The following is a 22,181-nucleotide window of genomic DNA, read 5'->3' on the forward strand; positions in this document are numbered from 1 at the left end:
ATTATACATAAAAGATTCCATGCCAAAAAAAAATGGTTAGAATAAACCAATTAAGCAAAGTTGGAGAATACAAATTCAACATATAAAAATCAGTTGTGTTCCTATACAATAACAACAATTTAAAAAGAACATTAAGAAAATAATCCCATTTACAAAGCATAAAAATAATAAAATACTTAGAAATAAACTTAACCAAAGAATCAAAAAAACTTGTACATTGAAAACTACAAAACATTGATAAAAGAAACTGAAGAAGGAATAAATGGAGATATATCTTGTGTTCATGGATTGGCAGACAATATTACTTAAAAACTCCACACTGCCTAATGTGATCTACAGATTCAATGCAATCCCTATAAAAATCCCAATGACATTTTTTATAGAAATAGAAAAAGCATTCCTAAAATTTATATGAATCCTCAAAAGACCTAAAAGAGTCAAAACAATCTTGTGAAACAAAAATTAAGTTGGAGGCCTCACACTTCCTGATTTCAAAATATATTGCAAAGCTGGAGTAATCAAAACAGTATGGTAAAGGCATAAAAACAAACATATAGACAAATGGAACAGAATAGAGAGCCCAGAAAACACTCTTGCATGCATCAATGAACTTATCTTTGACAAGGGTGGTAAGGCTGCCTGATGGGGAAAGGATCTCTTCAATCAATGGTGCTGGGAAAACCAGATATCCACACGCAAAAGAATAATATTGGACCTTTATTTCACACCACATACAAAAAACAACTCAAAGACTTAAACATAAGACCTGAAACTATAACATTTCTAATAGAAAACTAGGGAAAAGCTTCATAACATCAGTCTGGTAATGATTTCTTGGATTTATTCCAAAGTTACCGGCAACAAAAAAAGCAAAAATAGACAACTGAGATTATAGCAAACTAAAAAGCTTCCGTGCAGCAAAGGAGAAAAAAACACTGTAAAAAGGCAATCTATGAAGTGGGATAAAGTATTTGCAAACCATATATCTGATAAGGGGTTAACATTCAAAATAAATAAAAAACTCCAACTCAGCAACAAAAAAAAACTGTTTAAGGAATGGACAGAGGACTTAAATAAACATTTATCCAAAAATGATATGCAAATGGCCTCAGGTATACGAAAAAAATGTCCAACATCACTAATGATTAGAAAAATTCTAATCAATACTACAATGAAATGTTACCTCATACATGTTAGGCTGGCCATTATCAAAAAAAAAAAAAGAAAGAGGAAGGAAAAGAGGGAGGGAGGGAGGGAGGGAGAGAGGGAGGGAGGGAGGGAGGGAGGAAGGAAGGAAGGAAGGAAGGAAGGAAGGAAGGAAGGAAGGAGAGAAGGAGGGAGGGAAGGAAGTATGGAGGTTGCAGTCAAGCAAGATGAAAAAGTTCCAAAGATATGCTGCACAACATTGTGCTTATAATTCACAATACTGTACATTAAAAAATGTTAGGAGACTAGGTTTCATGTTAATGTCTTTTATATGAGGGGGAAAGAGAAATGAAGAAGAAGGAAGGGGGAGGAAGGGGGAAAAGGAAGGAGGAGGAGGAAGGAAGGAGGCAGGAAGGAGAAGGAGGAAGAAAAAGAAGTAGCAGTAGTAGTAGTAGCAGTAGTAGTAAGAGTAGAAGTAGTAGTAGTAGCAGTAGTAAGAGTAGAAGTAGTAGTAGTAGCAGCAGCAGCAGTAGTAGTAGTAGTAGTAGTAGTAGTGGTAGTGGTAGCAGCAGCAGCAGCAGCAGAAGTCTTTCACACAGATAAAGGAATCATCACCCATCAGAGAAAGGAAAGTATTAGATACAACTCTTCCAGAGAAATCATAGGTCCACAAAGATGAAATAAACTGCGGTAAATATTACTTAACTCAATAATATTTTGTTCATTGTGATTTAACTACAGCAGAGTGTAAAAATAAACAGTATTAGGAAATGGTCATCCTACATGTTAACACTTCAAAGTAGAAGTTAAGTATGTATCAAAGAAAAAGCATTTGTGAATTTGTCAGATGATTCAAACACAGATTACATGGTTTGTGGCTGTTGTAATATAGCAATGTTTTAGTTTACTGCATTAATCATACTCTAATCAAGTATAAAAAGTCAAGTGCAGAACACCCATATAAATTCCATAAGTGCAATTTCAAAAACATTTTAAAAGATGGCTATTGTGCAGCAGATATGTGCTGATTAGTCACAGAAATTATTTACATCTTTTCGAGTGTGAATGAAAATATATTTGGCAAGATTGCAATTTTGATTGTTTATAGATGATACATCTTAGCTAAAAGAATGTTTAACTCTTTTAAGCACACCTACTCTTTCATGTGTAGTTAGAATCATTAAAATAGAATGCATCTACCAAAATACAGATCCACAGAAAAAGTCTCTGAAGCAAATATTGAACAAACATTGTATCAGTTACATTTACATTGAAAGATAAAAATGAATGATAAATGAAATTTCTCCAGGAAAAGTCTGTTTTAAGAATGAAAAATACCTGGCTTCAAAACCAAAGAATTCTAACTAATATGACCACATATTAAAAATTTAAATCCTATTTGCCTGTTCAGGATGATAAACGTCAACAAAATCTTACCACTAGAGATTCATAAAAAGAACTGTAGTGGCGATTTGTAGTTATAGTACTTTTACTTAAAGTTTCATGGAAGAAGATGTTTAATTTTTTATAGTCTCTTAAATACGAAAATTTAAAAATGTTTTCCTCTACCATATCCCACAAGCAAATGTGAAGAAAACAGAGGAATGAATGATATAATTTGTTTCCTAACCAAGAAACACACAGGATTTTTTTGTCAACTGTGAAGCCACCCACTTTGGGAGCTTTTGTAGACAAACTAATATTCACTTTATATGAATATTAGTTTAATACGGTACACTAAATACCTATATTATTAAAAAATAAGAGATATAAAAAATTACTCTCCCCTAAAATAATGTGAACATTAGCATGTCTATGCCTTAATAGGATTAATATTTACCAAAACTGGGACCTTCCCATACCATGCAATTATCATGAACATGAAGTTAGATTTTATGAAACAGTATAAACATAATTAATAAACTGTTATTTTATTTTCAAATGTTGTGTGAAAGGGAAATTAAGCTTTTTTAAAGTGCAATTTTAACATGTTTCTCCCTAACTTTAAATATGTCAGTAATTTGAAGCTTTTTTTCTGAAGAAATAATGAAATTCTAGCTCAGAACTATGTACAAGAATATTCATTTTTGTCGTTTATATTAGCAAAACAATAAACTAAATGTACAAAAACAGGAAAAATTTAAAATAAATTACAGTAGGAACTTGCCTGCTATCATGTGAATAGAGTATAAAAATTTTATACACAAGAGTATATACTACAAAAACAAAGTAGGAAACTATATATGCAATAGTATCTTGATTTAGGCAGAAGAGTAAAATAAAACATACCAGGGGCCGGGTGCGGTGGCTCAAGCCTGTAATCCCAGCACTTTGGGAGGCCGAGACGGGCGGATCACGAGGTCAGGAGATCGAGACCATCCTGGCTAACACGGTGAAACCCCGTCTCTACTAAAAAATACAAAAAACTAGCCGGGCGAGGTGGCGGGTGCCTGTAGTCCCAGCTACTCGGGAGGCTGAGGCAGGAGAATGGCGTAAACCCGGGAGGCGGAGCTTGCAGTGAGCTGAGATCCGGCCACTGCACTCCAGCCTGGGCGACAGAGCGAGACTCCGTCTCAAAAAAAAAAAAAAAAAGAAAAAAACATACCAGGGAAAAAAGGAAAAAAACTAGAATGTAAAATACAGAAAAACTCATTAATGGGGTGATACAATTATGTGTGATTTATATGTATTTTTATTCTTTGTGCCTTTTTTCTACAATCTCTACCATAGACATGTTATAATTGAAAGGAAAAATAATAAATGTTACAAAATATTGTATTTTCCATATGTAGATTTGTAAATTATTTTTTAAAACCAAAATTTATCCTAAATACATATAACACAAAAAATTCGTGCTCACAGTGTAAATATAACATTTATAACATTATAAATGTTGTAACATTATAATTGACATTAAATACAACGATCTACACCAGTGTTAATGCAGAGGTTATATCAAAACGTAAAAAGCACAATTATTAATTGTTTCCAAATTATATTAAGGCATTTTAAGGCTTACCTTCACAAAGTTTCTGCTTTATCACTTCCCTTATTTTGGATATTGCAATATAGTCTTCCACATAAAACACATAAGTAGACGAAGGCTTGTTGGCAATAGCTCTAAGTTCGGCATCTTCTGTTTCTGAACCAACACCAATGGCAAATAATGTTATCTTACTATCTCTTGCTGCTTCAGCTGCATCCTTGACGTCATCCTGGGATTTGCCATCCGTAAGTACCACTGCTATCTTAGTCAGAAATCGTGAGGACTTGGCAAAAAGGTAATCGAGGGCAAACTGGATAGCCTTCCCTGTCCTTGTGTTTCCTCCTAAGTAGAGTATGGATTCCACTGCTGCTGTTAAATGTTCTCCTGAATCATAGCTTCCAAGAGGAATCTCCAGCACAGGGTAGTCACTATATTGAACCACTCCAACTTGAATAAACTTTGGCCCTATGTCAAAGTTTTTTGTGATATTGACAAGCCACTTTTTCACTATTTCAAAGTTTTCTGGGCCAACACTATAAGAGCCATCTAAGATGAAAACTAAATCTGTCGGAGCAGTACGACAACCTAAGTGCAAAAGAAAACCATCATAGCACATCTTTTATATAAAAAGCAAAAAGGGAGAGATTTTAAATTTATGAGTTTCAGCTATACACTAACATCATTGCTTATTTTAAATTGTCAATGAAATATGGTTAGCTTAATGCTAACCTGAAATATTTACAAAAATATAAGCCAGTCAATAGGGAGAAAAAAATTAAAAAAAGATTTTCTACCAACTTCAGGACTTAGCTAGCCAATAAAATTTCATCTTTGATATATTAATAGTTGATAAAAGTTAAATGAACCAAGATCACCCAATGAATCAACACTTGCATTATATCCAAGATGAGTTTCTAAAGGTCTGATGTCTCATATTCAGTGAATGATATAGTCAGAGCATCAAATTGTCCTAACAATCTATAATTAAAGGTATAAAGCTATTCCTTGCTTAGTAGAGATAGAGATTCTTGTTTCGAGTTACCAGGAAACACATGTAGTCAGCACATCCTAAGGTCCTTTTTGGGGGAAAAAATACCATCTTTGGTGCAAGTTACATTTGAACAAGTTATAAGCAGTTGTGGAAAGAAAAAGACTTTCCCGGGGGGTGCGAGCAAGATGGCCAAATAGGAACAGCTCCAGCCTCCAGCTCCCAGTGTGGGCGACACAGAAGAGGGGTGATTTCTGCATTTTCAACTAAGGTACCAGGTTCATCTCAGTGGGGAGTGCCAGACAACCGGCGCTGGTCAGCTGATGCAGCCCGACCAGCGAGAGCTGAAGCAGGGCAAGGCATCACCTCACCTGGGAAGTGCAAGGGGGAAGGGAATCCCTTTAAAAACTGAGAAACACAACAACTGGAGAATCAGGTAACTCCCACCCTAATACTGTGCTTTACCAAGGGTCTTAGCAAATGTCACACTAGGAGATTATATCCCACACCTTGCTGGGAGGGTCCCACGCCCACGGAGCCTCCCTCATTGCTAGCACAGCAGTCTGAGATCTAACTGCAAGGCAGCAGAGAGGCTGGGGGAGGGGCGCCTGCCATTGCTGAGACTTAAGTAGGTAAACAAAGCCTCCAGGAAGCTCGAACTGGGTGGAGCCCACCACAGCTCAAGGAGGCCTGCCTATTTCTGTAGACTCCACCTCGTGGGACAGGGCATAGCAAAAAAAAAAAAAAAAAAAAAAAAAAAAAGGGCAGCAGAAACCTCTGCAGATGTTAATGACCCTGTCTGACAGCTTTGAAGAGAGCAGTGGATCTCCCAGCATGGAGGCTGAGATCTGAGAACGGACAGTCTGCCTGCTCAAGTGGGTCCCTGACCCCTGAGTAGCCTAACTGGGGGACATCCCCCACTAGGTGCAGAACAACACCTCACACCTCACACAGTGGGGTACACCCCTGAGATGAAGCTTGCAGAGCAAGAATCAGAGAGCAGCACTAACTGTTCAGCAATATTCTATCTTCTGCAGCCTCCGCTGCTGATACCCAGGCAAACATGGTCTGGAATGGACCTCAAGCAATCTCCAACAGACCTACAGCTGAGGGTCCTGACTGTCAGAAGGAAAACTAACAAACAGAAAGGACACCCACACCAAAACTCCATCAGTACGTCACCATCATCAAAGACCAAAGGCAGATAAAACCACAAAGATGGGAAAAAAGCAGGGCAGAAAAGCTGGAAATTCAAACAATTCAAAAAATCAGAGCGCATCTCCCCGTCCAAAGGAATGCAGCTCATCGCCAGCAACGGATCAAAGCTGGACGGAGAATGACTTTGACGAGTAGAGAGAAGGCTTCAGTCAATCAAACTTATCAGAGCCAAAGGAGAAACTACGTAACCAGTGCAAAGAAACCAAAAATCTTGAAAAAAGAATGGAAGAATGGATAACTAGAATAATCAATGCAGAGAAGGCCATAAACGAACTGACAAAGACCATGACACGAGAAATACGAGACAAATGCACAAGCTTCAGTAACCGACTCAATCTACTAGAAGAAAGAGTTTCAATGATTGAAGATCAAATGAATGAAATGAAGCGAGAAGAGAAGTCTAGAGTAAAAAAAAAGGAAAAAGAAAACAAAGCCTCCAAGAAATATAGGATTATGTGAAAAGATCAAATCTACGTCTGACTGGTGTGCCTGAAAGTGAGGGGGAAAATGGAACCAAGTTGGAAAACATGCTTCAGGATATCATCCAGGAGAACTTCCCCAACCTAGTAAGGCAGGCCAACATTCAAATTCAGGAAATACAAAGAACGCCACAAAGATACTCCTCGAGAAGAGCAACTCTAAGACACATAATTGTCAGATTCACCAAAGTTGAAATGAAGGAAAAAATGTTAAGGGCAGCCAGAGAGAAAGGTCGGGTTACCCACAAAGGGAAGCCCATCAGACTAACAGCAGATCTCTCGGCAGAAACTCTACAAGCCAGAGAAGAGTGGGGGCCAATATTCAACATTCTTAAAGAAAAGAATTTTCAACCCAGAATTTCATATCCAGCCAAACTAAGTTTCATCAGCAAAGGAGAAATAAAGTCCTTTACATACAAGCAAATGCTTAGAGATTTTGTAACCACCAGGCCTGCCCTACAAGAGACCCTGAAGGAAGCACTAAACATGGAAAGGAACAACCAGTACCAGCCATTGCAAAAACATGCCAAAATGTAAAGTCCATCGATGCTAGGAAGAAACTGCATCAACTAACGAGCAAAATAACCAGCTAATATCATAATGACAGGATCAAGTTCACACATAACAATATTAACCTTAAACGTAAATGGACTAAATGGTCCAATTCAAAGACACAGACTGGAAAATTGGATGAAGAGTCAAAACCCATCAGTTTGCTGTATTCAGGAGACCCATCTCACATGCAGAGATACATATAGGCTCAAAATAAAGGGATGGAGGAAGATCTACCAAGCAAATGGAGAACAAAAAAAAGCAGGGGTTGCAATCCTAGTCTCTGATAAAACAGACTTTAAACCATCAAAGATCAAAAGAGACAAAGAAGGCCATTACATAATGGTAAAGGGATCAATTCAACAGGAAGCGCTAACTATCCTAAATATATATGCACCCAATACAGGAGCACCCAGATTCATAAAGCAAGTCCTTAGAGACTTACAAAGAGACTTAGACTCCCATACAATAATAATGGGAGACATCAACACCCCACTGTCAACATTAGACAGATCAATGAGACAGAAAGTTCACAAGGATATCCAGGAATTGAACTCAACTCTGCAGATCTAATAGACATCTAAGCGGACCTAATAGACATCTACAGAACTCTCCACCCTAAATCGACAGAATACACATTCTTCTCAGTACCACATCTCACTTATTCAAAAATTGACCACATAGTTGGAAGTAAAGCACTCCTCAGCAAATGTACAAGAACAGAAATTATAACAAACTGTCTCTCAGACCACAGTGCAATCAAACTAGAACTCAGGACTAAGAAAATCAATCAAAATCGCTCAACTACGTGGAAACTGAACAACCTGCTCCTGAATGACTACTGGGTACATAACGAAATGAAGGCAGAAATAAAGATGTTCTTTGAAACCAATGAGAACAAAGATACAACACACCAGAATCTCTCGGACACATTTAAAGCATAGTGTAGAGTGAAATTTATAGCACTAAATGCCCACAAGAGAAAGCAGGAAAGATCTAAAATTGACACTCTAACATCACAATTAAAAGAACTAGAGAAGCAAGAGGAAACACATTCAAAAGCTAGCAGAAGGCAAGAAATAACTAAGATCAGAGCAGAACTGAAGGAGATAGAGACACAAAAAACCCTCCAAAAAAATCAATAAATCCAGCAGCTGGTTTTTTGAAAAGATCAACAAAATTGATAGACCGCTAGCAAGACTAATAAAGAAGAAAAGAGAGAAGAATCAAATAGACGCAATAAAAAATGATAAAGTGGATATCACCAACGACCCCACAGAAATACAAACTACCATCAGAGAATACTATAAACACCTGTATGCAAATAAACTAGAAAACCTAGAAGAAATGGATAATTTCCTGGACACTTACACTTTCCCAAGACTAAACTAGGAAGAAGTTGAATCCCTGAATAGACCAATAACAGGCTCTGAAATTGAGGCAATAATTAATAGCCTACCAACCAAAAAAAGTCCAGGACCAGATGGATTCACAGCCAAATTCTACCAGAGGTACAAGGAGGAGCTGGTACCATTCCTTCTGAAACTATTCCAATCAATAGAAAAAGAGGGAATCCTCCCTAACTCATTTTATGAGGCCAACATCATCCTGATGCCAAAGCCTGGCAGAGACACAACAAAAAAAGAGAATTTCAGACCAATATCCCTGATGAACATCAATGCAAAAATCCTCAATAAAATATTGGCAAACCGAATTCAACAGCACATCAAAAAGCTTATCCACCATGATCAAGTGGGCTTCATCCCTGGGATGCAACGCTGGTTCAACATATGCAAGTCAATAAACGTAATCCAGCATATAAATAGAACCAAAGACAAAAACCACATGATTATCTCAATAGATGCAGAAAAGGCCTTTGACAAAATTCAACAGCCCTTCATGCTAAAAACGCTCAATAAATTCGGTATTGATGGAACGTATCTCAAAATCATAAGAGCTATTTATGACAAACCCACAGCCAATATCATACTGAATGGGCAAAAACTGGAAGCATTCCCTTTGAAAACTGGCACAAGACAGGGATGTCCTCTCTCACCACTCCTATTCAACATAGTGTTGGAAGTTCTGGCTAGAGCAATCAGGCAAGAGAAAGAAATCAAGGGTATTCAGTTAGGAAAAGAAGAAGTCAAATTGTCCCTCTTTGCAGATGACATCATTGTATATTTAGAAAACCCCATCATCTCAGCCCAAAATCTCCTTAAGCTGATAAGCAACTTCAGCAAAGTCTCAGGATGCAAAATCGATGTGCAAAAATCACAAGCATTCTTATACACCAGTAACAAACAGAGAGCTAAATCATGAATGAACTTCCATTCACAATTGCTTCAAAGAGAATAAAATACCTAGGAATCCAACTTACAAGGGATGTAAAGGACCTCTTCAAGGAGAACTACAAACCACTGCTCAGTGAAATAAAAGAGGACACAAACAAATGGAAGAACATACCATGCTCATGGATAGGAAGAATCAAAATCGTGAAAATGGCCATACTGCCCAAGGTAATTTAGAGATTCAATGCCATCCCCATCAAGCTACCAATGAGTTTCTTCACAGAATTGGAAAAAACTGCTTTAAAGTTCATATGGAACCAAAAAAGAGCCCGCATTGCCAAGACAATCATAAGTCAAAAGAATAAAGCTGGAGGCATCCTGCTACCTGACTTCAAACTGTACCACAAGGCTACAGTAACCAAAACAGCATGGTACTGGTACCAAAACAGAGATATAGACCAATGGAACAGAACAGAGCCCTCAGAAATAATACCATACCTCTACAGCCATCTGATCTTTGACAAACCTGAGAAAAACAAGAAATGGGGAAAGGATTCCCTATTTAATAAATGGTGCTGGGAAAATTGGCTAGCCATAAGTAGAAAGCTGAAACTGGATCCTTTCCTTACTCCTTATACGAAAATTAATTCAAGATGGATTGGAGACTTAAATGTTAGACCTAAAACCATCAAAACCCTAGAAGAAAACCTAGGTAATACCATGCAGGACATACACATGGGCAAGGACTTCATGTCTAAAATACCAAAAGCAATGGCAACAAAAGCCAAAATTGACAAATGGGATCTAATTAAACTAAAGAGCTGCTGCACAGCAAAAGAAACTACCATCAGAGTGAACAGGCAACCTCCAGAATGGGAGACAATTTTTGCAATCTACTCATCTGACAAAGGGCTAATATCCACAACCTACGAAGAACTCAAACAAATTTATGAGAAAAAAACAAACAACCCCATCATAAAGTGGGCAAAGCATATGAATAGACACTTCTCAAAAGAAGACATGCATACAGCCAACAGACACATGAAAAAATGCTCGTCATCACTGGCCATCAGAGAAATGCAAATCAAAACCACAATGAGATACCATCTCACACCAGTTAGAATGGCAATCATTAAAAAGTCAGGAAACAACAGGTACTGGAGAGGATGAGGAGAAATAGGAACACTTTTACACTGTTGGTGGGATTGTAAACTAGTTCAACCATTGTGGAAAACAGTATGGCGATTCCTCAAGGATCTAGAACTAGAAATACCATACGACCCAGCCATCCCATTACTGGGTATATACCCAAAGGATTATAAATCATGGTGCTATAAAGACACATGCACATGTATATTTATTGCGGCACTATTCACAATAGCAAAGACTTGGAATCAACCCAAATGTCCATCAGTGACAGACTGGATTAAGAAAATGGGGCACATATACACCATAGAATACTATGCAGTCATAAAAAAAGATGAGTTCGTGTCCTTTGTAGGGACATGGATGCAGCTGGAAACCATCATTCTCAGCAAACTATCACAAGAACAGAAAACCAAACACCGCATGTTCTCAATTGTAGGTGGGAACTGAACAATGAGATCACTTGGACTCTGGAAGGTGAACATCACACGCTAGGGCCTATTTTGGGGGCGGGGGGGAGGGATGGCATTGGGAGATATACCTGATGCAAATGACGAGTTGATGGGTGCAGCACACCAACATGGCACAAGTATACATATGTAACAAACATGCACGTTGTGCACATGTACCCTAGAACTTAAAGTATAATTTTTAAAATTGTCAAAAAAAAAAAAAAAGAAAAAGACTTTCCCTGTGATAAATGCTAGCATGCTAAATGTAAAACGAAGCATGAATATAAAATTATCTCATTATCATATGGGCTATAAATAATAGCTATTATTGCTGATTTGAGTACAGAAGTTACAGAAGAAGACAAATATAGCTGTTCTTTTCTGTGCATTTTGTTAGCCATTCCAAACTATCGGAATTGCCCCAACAAACCAGTTTATCTTTTAGTCTGTGTTAGTCTCCCAACTCTGGGCCTTTGCAGTTGCTCTTCCCTTTTATTAGAATGTCTTTCTCTTTACCTGACTAATACTCTTGTTTCAGATCCCTGATTGCCTGTCAGCTTTACCATAAAACCTTTTCTGACCTTCCACAGTTAGGTTGCCACCCCCTCCTAAATTTATAACAGTCAAGAAGTTCAAAAAATAAAAAGAATTGCCAAAATAGGGATTTGTCTCAAAAATGTATCTGTGATTATGACATTATTCCTAAAGTGCTCTACTACAGGTGGTAGTATCCTCAGAAGGTGTAAGGGACACAATTCCAACAAGCTCTGCCATGGTGGCCACTGCCAGAGGTCAAGGAAGGGACAGCAGAAATGGAGTTCTGCCCAGAGGCAAACTTGCTAACCCAAGGGAATGCAATTTTTCTGTTATTTTTGGAAGCTCGGAAGCTGGATGGACTGGGATTAAAGGTTTATGCTTTTATTGTTTTTTTTGTTTGTTTTTTTGTTTTTTGTGTGGGGAGACGAAAGGATAGAAGAGTCTGTTGGCAGAGCTTTTCAATGTTGGCCCTTCCTAAATACTGAGACTCATTGTTGTCTGAAGCTGCTAGTGTCTGTGTGCCACCTGATTCACTCTTAGAGGGTTATTCTTGGCCCTTCCTACCCTTCTCCCTGTCACAGAGCCACAGAACATGTATTTCATAACTGCAAAGTTAGTCAAGAGCATGGGCACACAAGCAAATAATGCCATTAATAAGCCCTAGACATAATATCCGTCCTGAGAACCTCTTCCTTAGAGAGATGAATGACATTATAGAAAAGGAAGGTGATTGAAGAGCGAAAACATGGTTCGAATACTACTTACTGCCCTCACAAGCTGTATTTTACTAGGTAAGCCCCTTAACTTTTTAAAATCCCTTTTCCCACCCAAGAAAAAAAAAAACAAAGGAAAGGGTATACACATTATAGAGTGATTGCATGAATTAAACTATAAAAGTGTTAAGCAAGCTTTAAATATCATTGTATTAATAAATTTTAAGCCAAGTTGAATCAAATTATCAAACCATCTCATTTAACTTTTATAGAGACCATAGTTAATTTAAAGTAGAATGTTTATGAGTTTTAAAATGTGAATATAAGCAAACTTTTTTTTAAAAAAGTATGCTATCTCTAAACGATAGTCTGGGTAAGAGAACTATAATTACTATAGCTCTTTATCTCTATATGCAAGCTTTCTTACAAGCAATAACAACATTCATTGAGATGTACTGTGCTAAACCATTAACATGCATTATCTCATTCAGTCCTGATAACCAATCTACAAGGCTTTCTTTATCTTCCTATTAAGCAGCTCAAAAGTGGCTGAACATGGACTCAATACCAGACTGTTTGTTCCAAAGCTTGATGTGTTAGTTGAATAAACTATTGCCATAGAGCCCTCTCAAAATTATCTCTGAGGGAAGCTTTTCTTCTCAGTTAATGAGTAACATAGCAATTCATTTATTTTAGGGAGTTACAGAATCAAAAACAGTAAGAATGAGACCCTTAAAACCATTACTTGAACTCCCCTAGTTTAATTTCCAGATTAATTTGTTGATAACAAAAAAGGACAATGCTGATAGTTCTTACTTGATCTTACTTCCCCATCTTCAGCTAACACAGAATTCTGAAGAAGCAGCACCAAAACCGTGCAGAGAAATGCAATATAGTGAGCCATGTTTCTGTTTTCGTTCTAAAATTTTGGTTTTAGGATTCCTAGGGAGAAAAAAAAGGCAAGTTAAATATATTAATTAAAGTCAACATCTGGCCATTATACATTTACATTTTGAAATTACAAGACCCAGTTGAAATACAGTTAATTTTGTGACTATTAGAATTAACTTAAATCTGTTTAAAATAGCCAAATTTTAAATATATTATTGCAGGAGGACAATGAATAGCGGCTGAAGAGCATGATAAATCTTAATTCATAATTGTCTTATACACATTTTCTAAAATTTGAGCTTTTTGCAAAATATTTACTAGAATTTATCCTTTGGGCATAGCCTGTAGAACCTTATCTCATTCTTTTCACTATCTGAATATTAGCAAACATTTTTCTTTTAAATATGGGCTTGCATTTAAGGGACACTCAAAGAGTATTTAGTGAAAATATTTCTAAGATACAGCTGATAGAATTTAATTTTTAAAATAAGATAAAATTGTAAACATTAAGACCTCTCTTATTTAATTCATAAACACTCAGTTTCATAGTTTTCATACACCATCTAAAATAAGTCCTAGAACTTCATTTCTGGTTAGAATGCAGAAAGTTGCAAGAGACTGTCATTCACAGCGAGGACATACCAGATAAAGTACAAATTCATATGCTTTTTAAGCTCAGCAGAAATGAAATAATTTAAAGAGACCCAAAAGAACTAAATTCCAGAAGTTATTAACCTTTCATCATATAGAAGTGATTCACAACTGCTTTAATCTCTGGCAGAAAGGGAATACTGATGAGAAGGAATTTGCCATAGCATGTAAAAAATCACTCAAAGCTGGTGTAACAGATTGGAAATCTGAGGAGTTTCTGCCACAAAACAAGCATTCCTTCATTCAGCAGTTTCTTCTGGTGAGCCTTAACTAAATACACAGAGTAGATAAGTAGTACATAGAAAGTTGGAAACAGTATAGAACAGCCTAGAGAGAGTCTGCCCCTCTTCCTATCCAGGTAGCCAGAGACTTTCTCAAATATAAAACGGAGGCCATGACTTGAAAAGAAGCAAGAAATTTTTATACCTGATCAGGAGAAAAACAGCATAAGCAGATTCAAAGATTACCTAAATCCTAAATATCAGAAGTAGCAAAAAGTGTTTGTAAAATGGCAATGATAAGTACGTTAAAGAATCTAGTAAATAAGATGGAAAACATGTACAAAGATGTGGAAAATTTCAGAAGGAAGATGAAAACTATACATAAAGATACAAAGAAAAATTCTAGAAATTAAATATACATCAGAAAATGGTTTATACAATGGGTTTACCTGCATCCATTAGAGGAAAAGATAAGTAAACTTGAAGATAAGTGAATAGAAATTATCAAAAAATGAAACCCCAAGGCATAAAAACATGATAAAAGGAATAGAGCATCTAGAATTTATGGAACAATATCAAGTGATCTTGATTTAGCATATAAGTAAATTTTTCTCATGAAAAAGGAGAGAATGAAGAAATATTTGAAAAGACATGCCAAAAAATTTCCAAATTAATGAAAGCCGCCAATTCTCAGATCAAAGAACTTCAGCAAACCCCAAGTGAGACACAAAGTTAATCATACCTGCATACATCATGTACAATCAACTGAAATCAAAATAAAATATAAAATTCCTAAAACTGGGCTGGGCGCGGTGGCTCACGCCTGTAATACCAGCACTTTGGGAGGCTGAGGCGGGTGGATCACGAGGTCAGGATATCAAGACCATTCTGGCTAACAAGGTGAAACCCCGTCTCTACTAAAATTACAAAACAAATGAGCCCGGCGTGGTGGCGGGCGCCTGTAGTCCCAGCTACTCGGGAGGCTGAGGCAGGAGAATGGCGTGAACCCGGGAGGCGGAGCTTGCAGTGAGCCGAGATCGGGCCACTGCACTCCAGCCTAGGCGACTGGGCAAGACTCCATCTCAAAAAAAAAAAATTCCTAAAACTGGCCAGAGGAAAAATGATACATTACCTACAGAGGGACAGCAGTAAGAATTTTAGACAGAAATTTTCTAGTAATAAACTGAGCACTGAATCAGAAAGAGATAAAAATCCTAAATGTGTGGACATCTAATATTAAAGCTTCTAAATATATGAAACAAAAAAATGAAAAAAAAATAAGCAGAGACACATTAAAAATAATGAGGTTTTAATATCTAGCACTCAGTATTATTTAATTAGACCAGAAAAAATTAGTGGAACAGAAGGTTTGGACAACACTATTATTAACCAACTTCACCTAGTTAATATTTACAAAACACTCCAACTAACAACAGAAGAAAACATATCATTTTGTAATGCATATGAAACAGTCACCAAAAAGACAATATGCTGGAGAGAAAACAAGTCTCAGATTTCAAAAAATTGAAACCATACTGATTGTGTTCCTTGACCAAAGGGCATCTGGATATGAAGTTTTCTTTGTTGAAAAGCGTTTTATTAAAAATGTAACTTATTAGTAGATAATTGGACGAGTTTCAATAAATAGTATTTTTCTAGGACTTTGGCTATTTCACCTCTCCGCTCATCATCTTTCTGTTATCTATAGGATCTGTAGTTGTCCTACAGACTTTCAGAAGTGAAAGTCCTAAAATACTTTGAAATTAAGCAACATACTTCTAAATAATCCATGAGTTTTTAAAAGCCAAAGAAGTTTTTAAATATTTCAAACTCAATAATTTTTTAAATCAAATATTTTTTGATACAGCTAAAGCAGCACTTAGAGAGAAATTTTAGCTTTAAAAGCATATATTAAACAAAAATGAAACCAATATCTAAGCTTCCACCTTAAGAAGCTAGAAATAGTACAATAAATTAAACCCAAAAAGTAAAAAAACTATGAAATATAAATTTGAAAGACAATTTAAAAAATAAATAATTAAAAAGTTAATTATTTGGACAAATAAATATACTGCTATGCCTTAGTAATTATAACCAAGAAAAAACAGAGAAAACATAAATAATTGCCTGAGTCAGTATTCAAATAGAAAGCACCACTTTAGATCCTACAAACATTAAAAGGGTAACTGGACAGGCGAAATGAACAAAGTCTTTGAAAAACACTATTTATTGAAATTGGTCCAATTATTTAATAAAGAAGTTAAATTATTAATCAAAAACATTCCCACAAAGAAAACTCCTGGTCCAGATAGCTTCAACAGTAATTTCTTCCAACAATTTCTACAAAACAGTCAAGGGAAAAAAAAAAATAAAACTATTTGTTTCAGTGGAATTAAATGAAAATAAAGAAGAAGTGAACTCCCCCCAATTTTTATTATGAGGCCAACACAACCCTAGTTAAAAAAAAAAAAAAAAAACCTAGACAAAGATATTACAAAAAATTATAGTCCATTGATTTAGCATATAAGTAAATTTTCCATTATTCTTTATGAACAAGGATATAAAAATCTATGACAAAATATTAGCTAATTAAATATAACAATATATTTTAAAATATCATGACCATGTGGGATTTATTAGAGAGATGCAAGATGGGTTTAACACTCAAAATTCAACTTATATAAAGTAAGAGACTAGAAAAAAAAAATCACATGAACATCTCAATTTATGCATCAAAAGTTCTTAACAAAATTTAACACTCATTTATGATAAAACTTTCAGCAAACTAAGAGTAGGACTTAACCCATGAATGTGAATGCTGTCTATAAAAAAATGTACATATAACATCACACTGAGTTGTAAAATACTAAATTCTTTCCTTCTCAAATCAGTAAGTAGCGAAGGATACATTCTCATACCACTTCTATTCAAAAATGTACAAGGAGTTCTAGCGACCGCCATGTGCACAAATGAGAAATAAAACATGAAAAGATTATAAAGGAAAAAAAAAAACTGTCATTATTTATGGAAAACATAATAATCTACATAGAAAGTGGAATCTACAAAAACAATAGTGGAACAAAGTGAATTTAGCAAGGTCACAAGACACAAGATTAATGGTTTCTTTATTGGGAAAAAAATACCATTTTCAATAGTATCAAAAGTATTATAAATGTGGAAATAAAGCTAATGAAATACGGAAAGACCTCTGTACTGAAACATTGCAAAATTAAAGAAACCAAATAAATGGAGAGATCCATATTCAGAATTAAAAGACTCAATCTTATTAACATCTCCACCCTTCCCAAATGGTCTATAGATTCGACAAAATCCCAATTTTTAAAATTAACAAATATTCTAAAGCATGAATAAAATGCAAATGATTTTGAATTGGAACAATCTTGAAAAAGAACTCTCTTAATAACAAAGTTGGAGAACTGATATTATTTGATACTGACTTATGTCAGTCTGCTTTCTGTTATTATAACTGAATACCCAAGATGCAGTGATTTATAAAGAAAATACATTTATTTCTTATAGTTCTGAAGGCTGGAAAGCCCAAGGTCTAAGGGTGAAATCTGGTGAGGGCCTTACAGCTGGTGGGGGTTTTCTGCAGAGTCTCTGTGTGGTACAGGGTACCACATGGTGAGGGGCCTCAGGAGAGAGAACCTACCTGGCTTTTTATAACAGAACTACTTTCCTGATAACTAACCCACTCCCATGGTAACCCATTAATCAACTAACCCGTGGAAAGGATGTATCTATCCATGACAACAGAACCCTCATGACCCAATCACCTCTTAAAGGACACACCTCCTAGTACCTTTGCACTGGAGATTAAGTTTCAACATGAGTTTCAGAGGCGGCAAACATTCAAACCATAGCAGCTTGCTACAGAAATCAAGAAAGTATGGTACTATATTGACATAAAGATAGGCATAGAACAGAACACAAAAGAGTTTTGGTAACAGACCCACACTTACATGGTCAACTGATTGATTGTCAACAAAAATGTCAAAGTAGTTGGATAGGAAAGGAAAGTCTTTTCAACAAACATTGCTGAATCAACTGAAAAAACACATGGAAAAAAATGAACCTGGACTCCTACCTCATTTCACATAAGAAAATTAAATGGAACATAGATCTAAATGTAAAAGCTAAAACTATAAGTCTTCAAAGAAAAAACATAAGAGAATATCTTCACCACTTTAGGATTAAGGTGAATATTTCTTAGGACACAAAAACCACTAGCAGTTTTAAAATAAGTACATCAGATTTAATCAAAATTAAACATTTCCATTCCTTAAAAGACACCATTTAAGAATGCAAGCCAATGTTCGCATTAAAATATTTCTGACAAATGACTCATATCAGAAAACATACATAATAAAAAGAAAAACAACACAATTTTTTAAATGAGTAAAAGGTCTTGAACAGACACATTACAAAAGAAGATACAGAAATGGCCAATAAGCACGTGAAATAGTACTCATCATCACTAGTCATCAGGGAAATGCACAGTAAAACAACAGTAAGATATGATATGGTTTCTTTTTTTTTTTTTTTCTGAGACGGAGTCTTACTCTATCACCCAGGCTAGTGCAGTGGTGCGATCTCAGCTCATTGCAAGCTCCACCTCCCGGATTCATGCTATTCTCCTGCCTCAGCCTCCCGAGTAGCTGGGACTTCGGGCGTCCGCCACCACGCCCGGCTAATTTTTTGTATTTTTAGTAGAGACGGGGTTTCCCCATGTTGTCCAGGATGGTCTTGATCTCCTGACCTCATGATCCACCCGCCTTGGCCTCTCAAAGTGCTGAGATTACAGGCGTGAGCCACCATGCCTGGCCAATATGATTTCACACCTACAAAAATAGCTAAAATTAAAAGACTGATAATATCAAATGTTTACAAGTATATGTGAAGAAACTGGAATTCATACATTGTTGGCGAGATTGAAAATGGATGTAATCACTTTTGAGAACTGTTAGGTAAAGTTTCTTATAAACTATGGCCAGTGATTTTTCTGCTAGGTATGTAGCCTAGAGAAATGAAATTGTGTGTCCATAGCAAAAGACTTTAGCAATGTTTACAGTAGTTTTATTCATAATAATTCCAAACTAAAAATAACCCAAGTGCTATCAACAGGACAATAAATATACAAGTCGTGTGATATAATTCAAACAATGAAATACTACTCAGCAGCTCTGGGCAGGGAATCTCTGAAAATAAGGAAGCAGCCCGAGTCAGGAACTTATAGATAAAACTCCCATCTCCCTGGACAGAGCACCTGGGGGAAGGGCGGCTGTGGGTATAGCTTCAGCAGACTTAAACATCCCTGCCTGATGGCTCTGAAGAGACCAGTGGACCTCCCAGCACAGCGTTCGAGCTCTGCTAAGGGTCGGACTGCCTCCTCAAGTGGGTCCCTGTATCCTGACTGGGAGATACCTACCAGTAGGGACCAACAGACATCTCGTACAGGAGAACTCTGGCTGGCATCTGGCAGGTGTCCCTCTGGGACAAAGCTTCCCTGGAAAGGGGAAAGAACAGGCAGCAATCTTTGCTGTTCTGCAGTCTCCACTGGTGATACCCAGGCAAACAGGATGTGGAATGGACCTCCAGCAAACTCCAGCAGACCTGCAGCAGACAGGCCTGACTGTTAGAATGAAAACAAACAAACAAAAAGGAATAGCACGTCCACTCAAGGACCCCATCTGAAGGTCACCAACATCAAAGACCATGTTGGTAGATAAATTCACAGAGATGGGGAGAAACCAGTGCAAAAATGTTGAAAATTCCAAAAACCAGAACACCTCTTGTCCTCCAAGGGATCACAACTCCTCACCAGCAAGGGAACAAAACTGGACAGAGAATGAGTTTGACGAATTGACAGAAGTAGGCTTCAGAAGGTGGGTAATAACAAACTCCTCCAAGCTAAAGGACCATGTTCTAACCTGATGTAAGGAAGATAAGAACCTTGAAAAAAGATTAGATGAATTGATAACTAGAATAACCAGTTTAGAGAAGAACACAAATGACCTGATGGAGCTGAAAAACACAACAAGAGAACTTCGTGAAGCATACACAAGTATCAATAGCTGAATCAATGAAGCAGAAGAAAGGATATCAGAGATTGAAGATCAACTTAATGAAATAAAGTGAGAAGACAAGATTAGAGAAAAAAGAATAAAAAGGAATGAACAAAGCCTCCAAGAAATATGGGACTATGTGAAAAGATCAAATCTATATTTGACTGGTGTACCTGAAAGTGACGGGGAGAATGGAACCAAATTGGAAAACACTCTTCGGGATATTTTCCAGGAGAACTTCTCCAACCTGGAAAGACAGGCCAACATTCAAATTCAGGAAATACAGAGAACACCACAAAGATACTCCTCGAGAAGAGCAACCCCAAGACACATAATTGTCAGATTCACCAAGGTTGAAAGGAAGGAAAAAACATTAAGGGCACCAGAAAGAAAAGTTGGGTTACCCATAAATGGAAGCCCATCAGACTAATAGCAGATCTCTCAGCAGAAACCCTACAAGCCAGAAGAGAGTGGGGGCCAATATTCTACATTCTTAAAGAAAAGAATTTTCAACCCAGAATTTCATATCCAGTTAACCTAAGCTTCATAAGCTAAGAAGAAATAAAATCCTCTAGAGACAAGCAAATGTTGAGAAATTTTATCTCACCACCAGGCCTGCCTTACAAGAGCTCCCGAAGGAAGCGCTAAACATGGCCAGGAAAAACTAGTAGCAGCCACTGCAAAAACATACCAAATTGTAAAGACAATCGACACTACAAAGAAACAAATTCAAAAGCTAGCAGAAGACAAGAAATAACTAAGATCAGAGCAGAAGTGAAAGAGATAGAAACACGAAAACCCTTCAAAAAAAATCATCAAATCCAGGAGTTGGTTTTCTGAAAAGATCAACAAAATAGATAGACTGCTATGAAGACTAATAAAGAAGAAAAGAGAGAAGAATCAAATAGACACAATAAAAAATGATATAGGGGATCCCACAGAAATACAAACTACCATCAAATAATACTATAAACATGTCTATGCAAATAAACTAGAAAACTAGAATAAATGGATAAATTCCTGGACACATACACCCTCCCACATCTAAATCAGGAAAAAGTCAAATCCCTGAATAGACCAATAACAAGTTCTGAAATTGAGGCAGTAATTAATAGCCTACCAACAAAAAAAGTCCAGGACCAGACGGATTCACAGCCGAATTCTACCAGAGGTACAAAGAGGAGCTGGTACCATTCCTTCTGAAACTATTCCAATCAATAGAAAAAGAGGGAATCCTCCCTAGCTCATTTTATGAGGCCAGCATCATCCTGATATCAAAACCTGGCAGAGACACAACAAAAAAAGAAAACTGCAGGCAAATATCCCTGATGAGCATCAATGCAAAAATCCTCAATAAAATACTGGCAAATCGAATCTGGTAGCACATCAAAAACTTTATCTACCACAATCAAGTCAGGTACATCCCTGGGATGCAAGGCTGGTTCAACATATGCAAATCAATAAATGTAATTCATCACATAAACAGCACCAATGTCAAAAACCACATGATTATCTCAATAGATGCAGAAACGGCCTTCGACAAAATTCAACACCCCTTCATGCTAAAAACTCTCCATAAGCTAGGTATCGATGGAACATATCTCAAAATAATAAGAGCTATTTATGACAAACCCACAGACAGCCAATATCATACTGAATGGGCAAAAACTGGAAGCATTCCCTTTGAAAACCAGCACGAGACAAGGATGTCCTCTCTCACCATTCCTATTCAACATAGTATTGTAAGTTCTGGCCATGGCAGTCAGGCAAGAGAAAGAAATAATGGGTATTCAAATAGGAAGAGAGGAAGTCAAATTGTCTCAG

General features: G+C 36.7%; 1 protein-coding gene across 1 annotated transcript in view; it reads right to left on the bottom strand.

The window, feature by feature from the left end:
- Positions 1-22,181, bottom strand: part of COL21A1 (collagen type XXI alpha 1 chain) — a 197,375-nt gene that overhangs the window by 118,949 nt on the left and 56,245 nt on the right. The window contains exons 2-3 of the mRNA XM_050788784.1: positions 13,325-13,450; positions 4,166-4,717 (exon numbers count right to left, since the gene is read on the bottom strand). Of these exons, the coding sequence (XP_050644741.1) occupies positions 4,166-4,717; positions 13,325-13,412 (640 nt within the window). The 5' untranslated portion in view covers positions 13,413-13,450. The remainder of the gene's footprint in view (positions 1-4,165; positions 4,718-13,324; positions 13,451-22,181) is intronic.

This window comes from Macaca thibetana, chromosome 4, assembly GCF_024542745.1.
Source record: "Macaca thibetana thibetana isolate TM-01 chromosome 4, ASM2454274v1, whole genome shotgun sequence".
Classification (NCBI taxonomy): Eukaryota; Metazoa; Chordata; class Mammalia; order Primates; family Cercopithecidae; genus Macaca; species Macaca thibetana.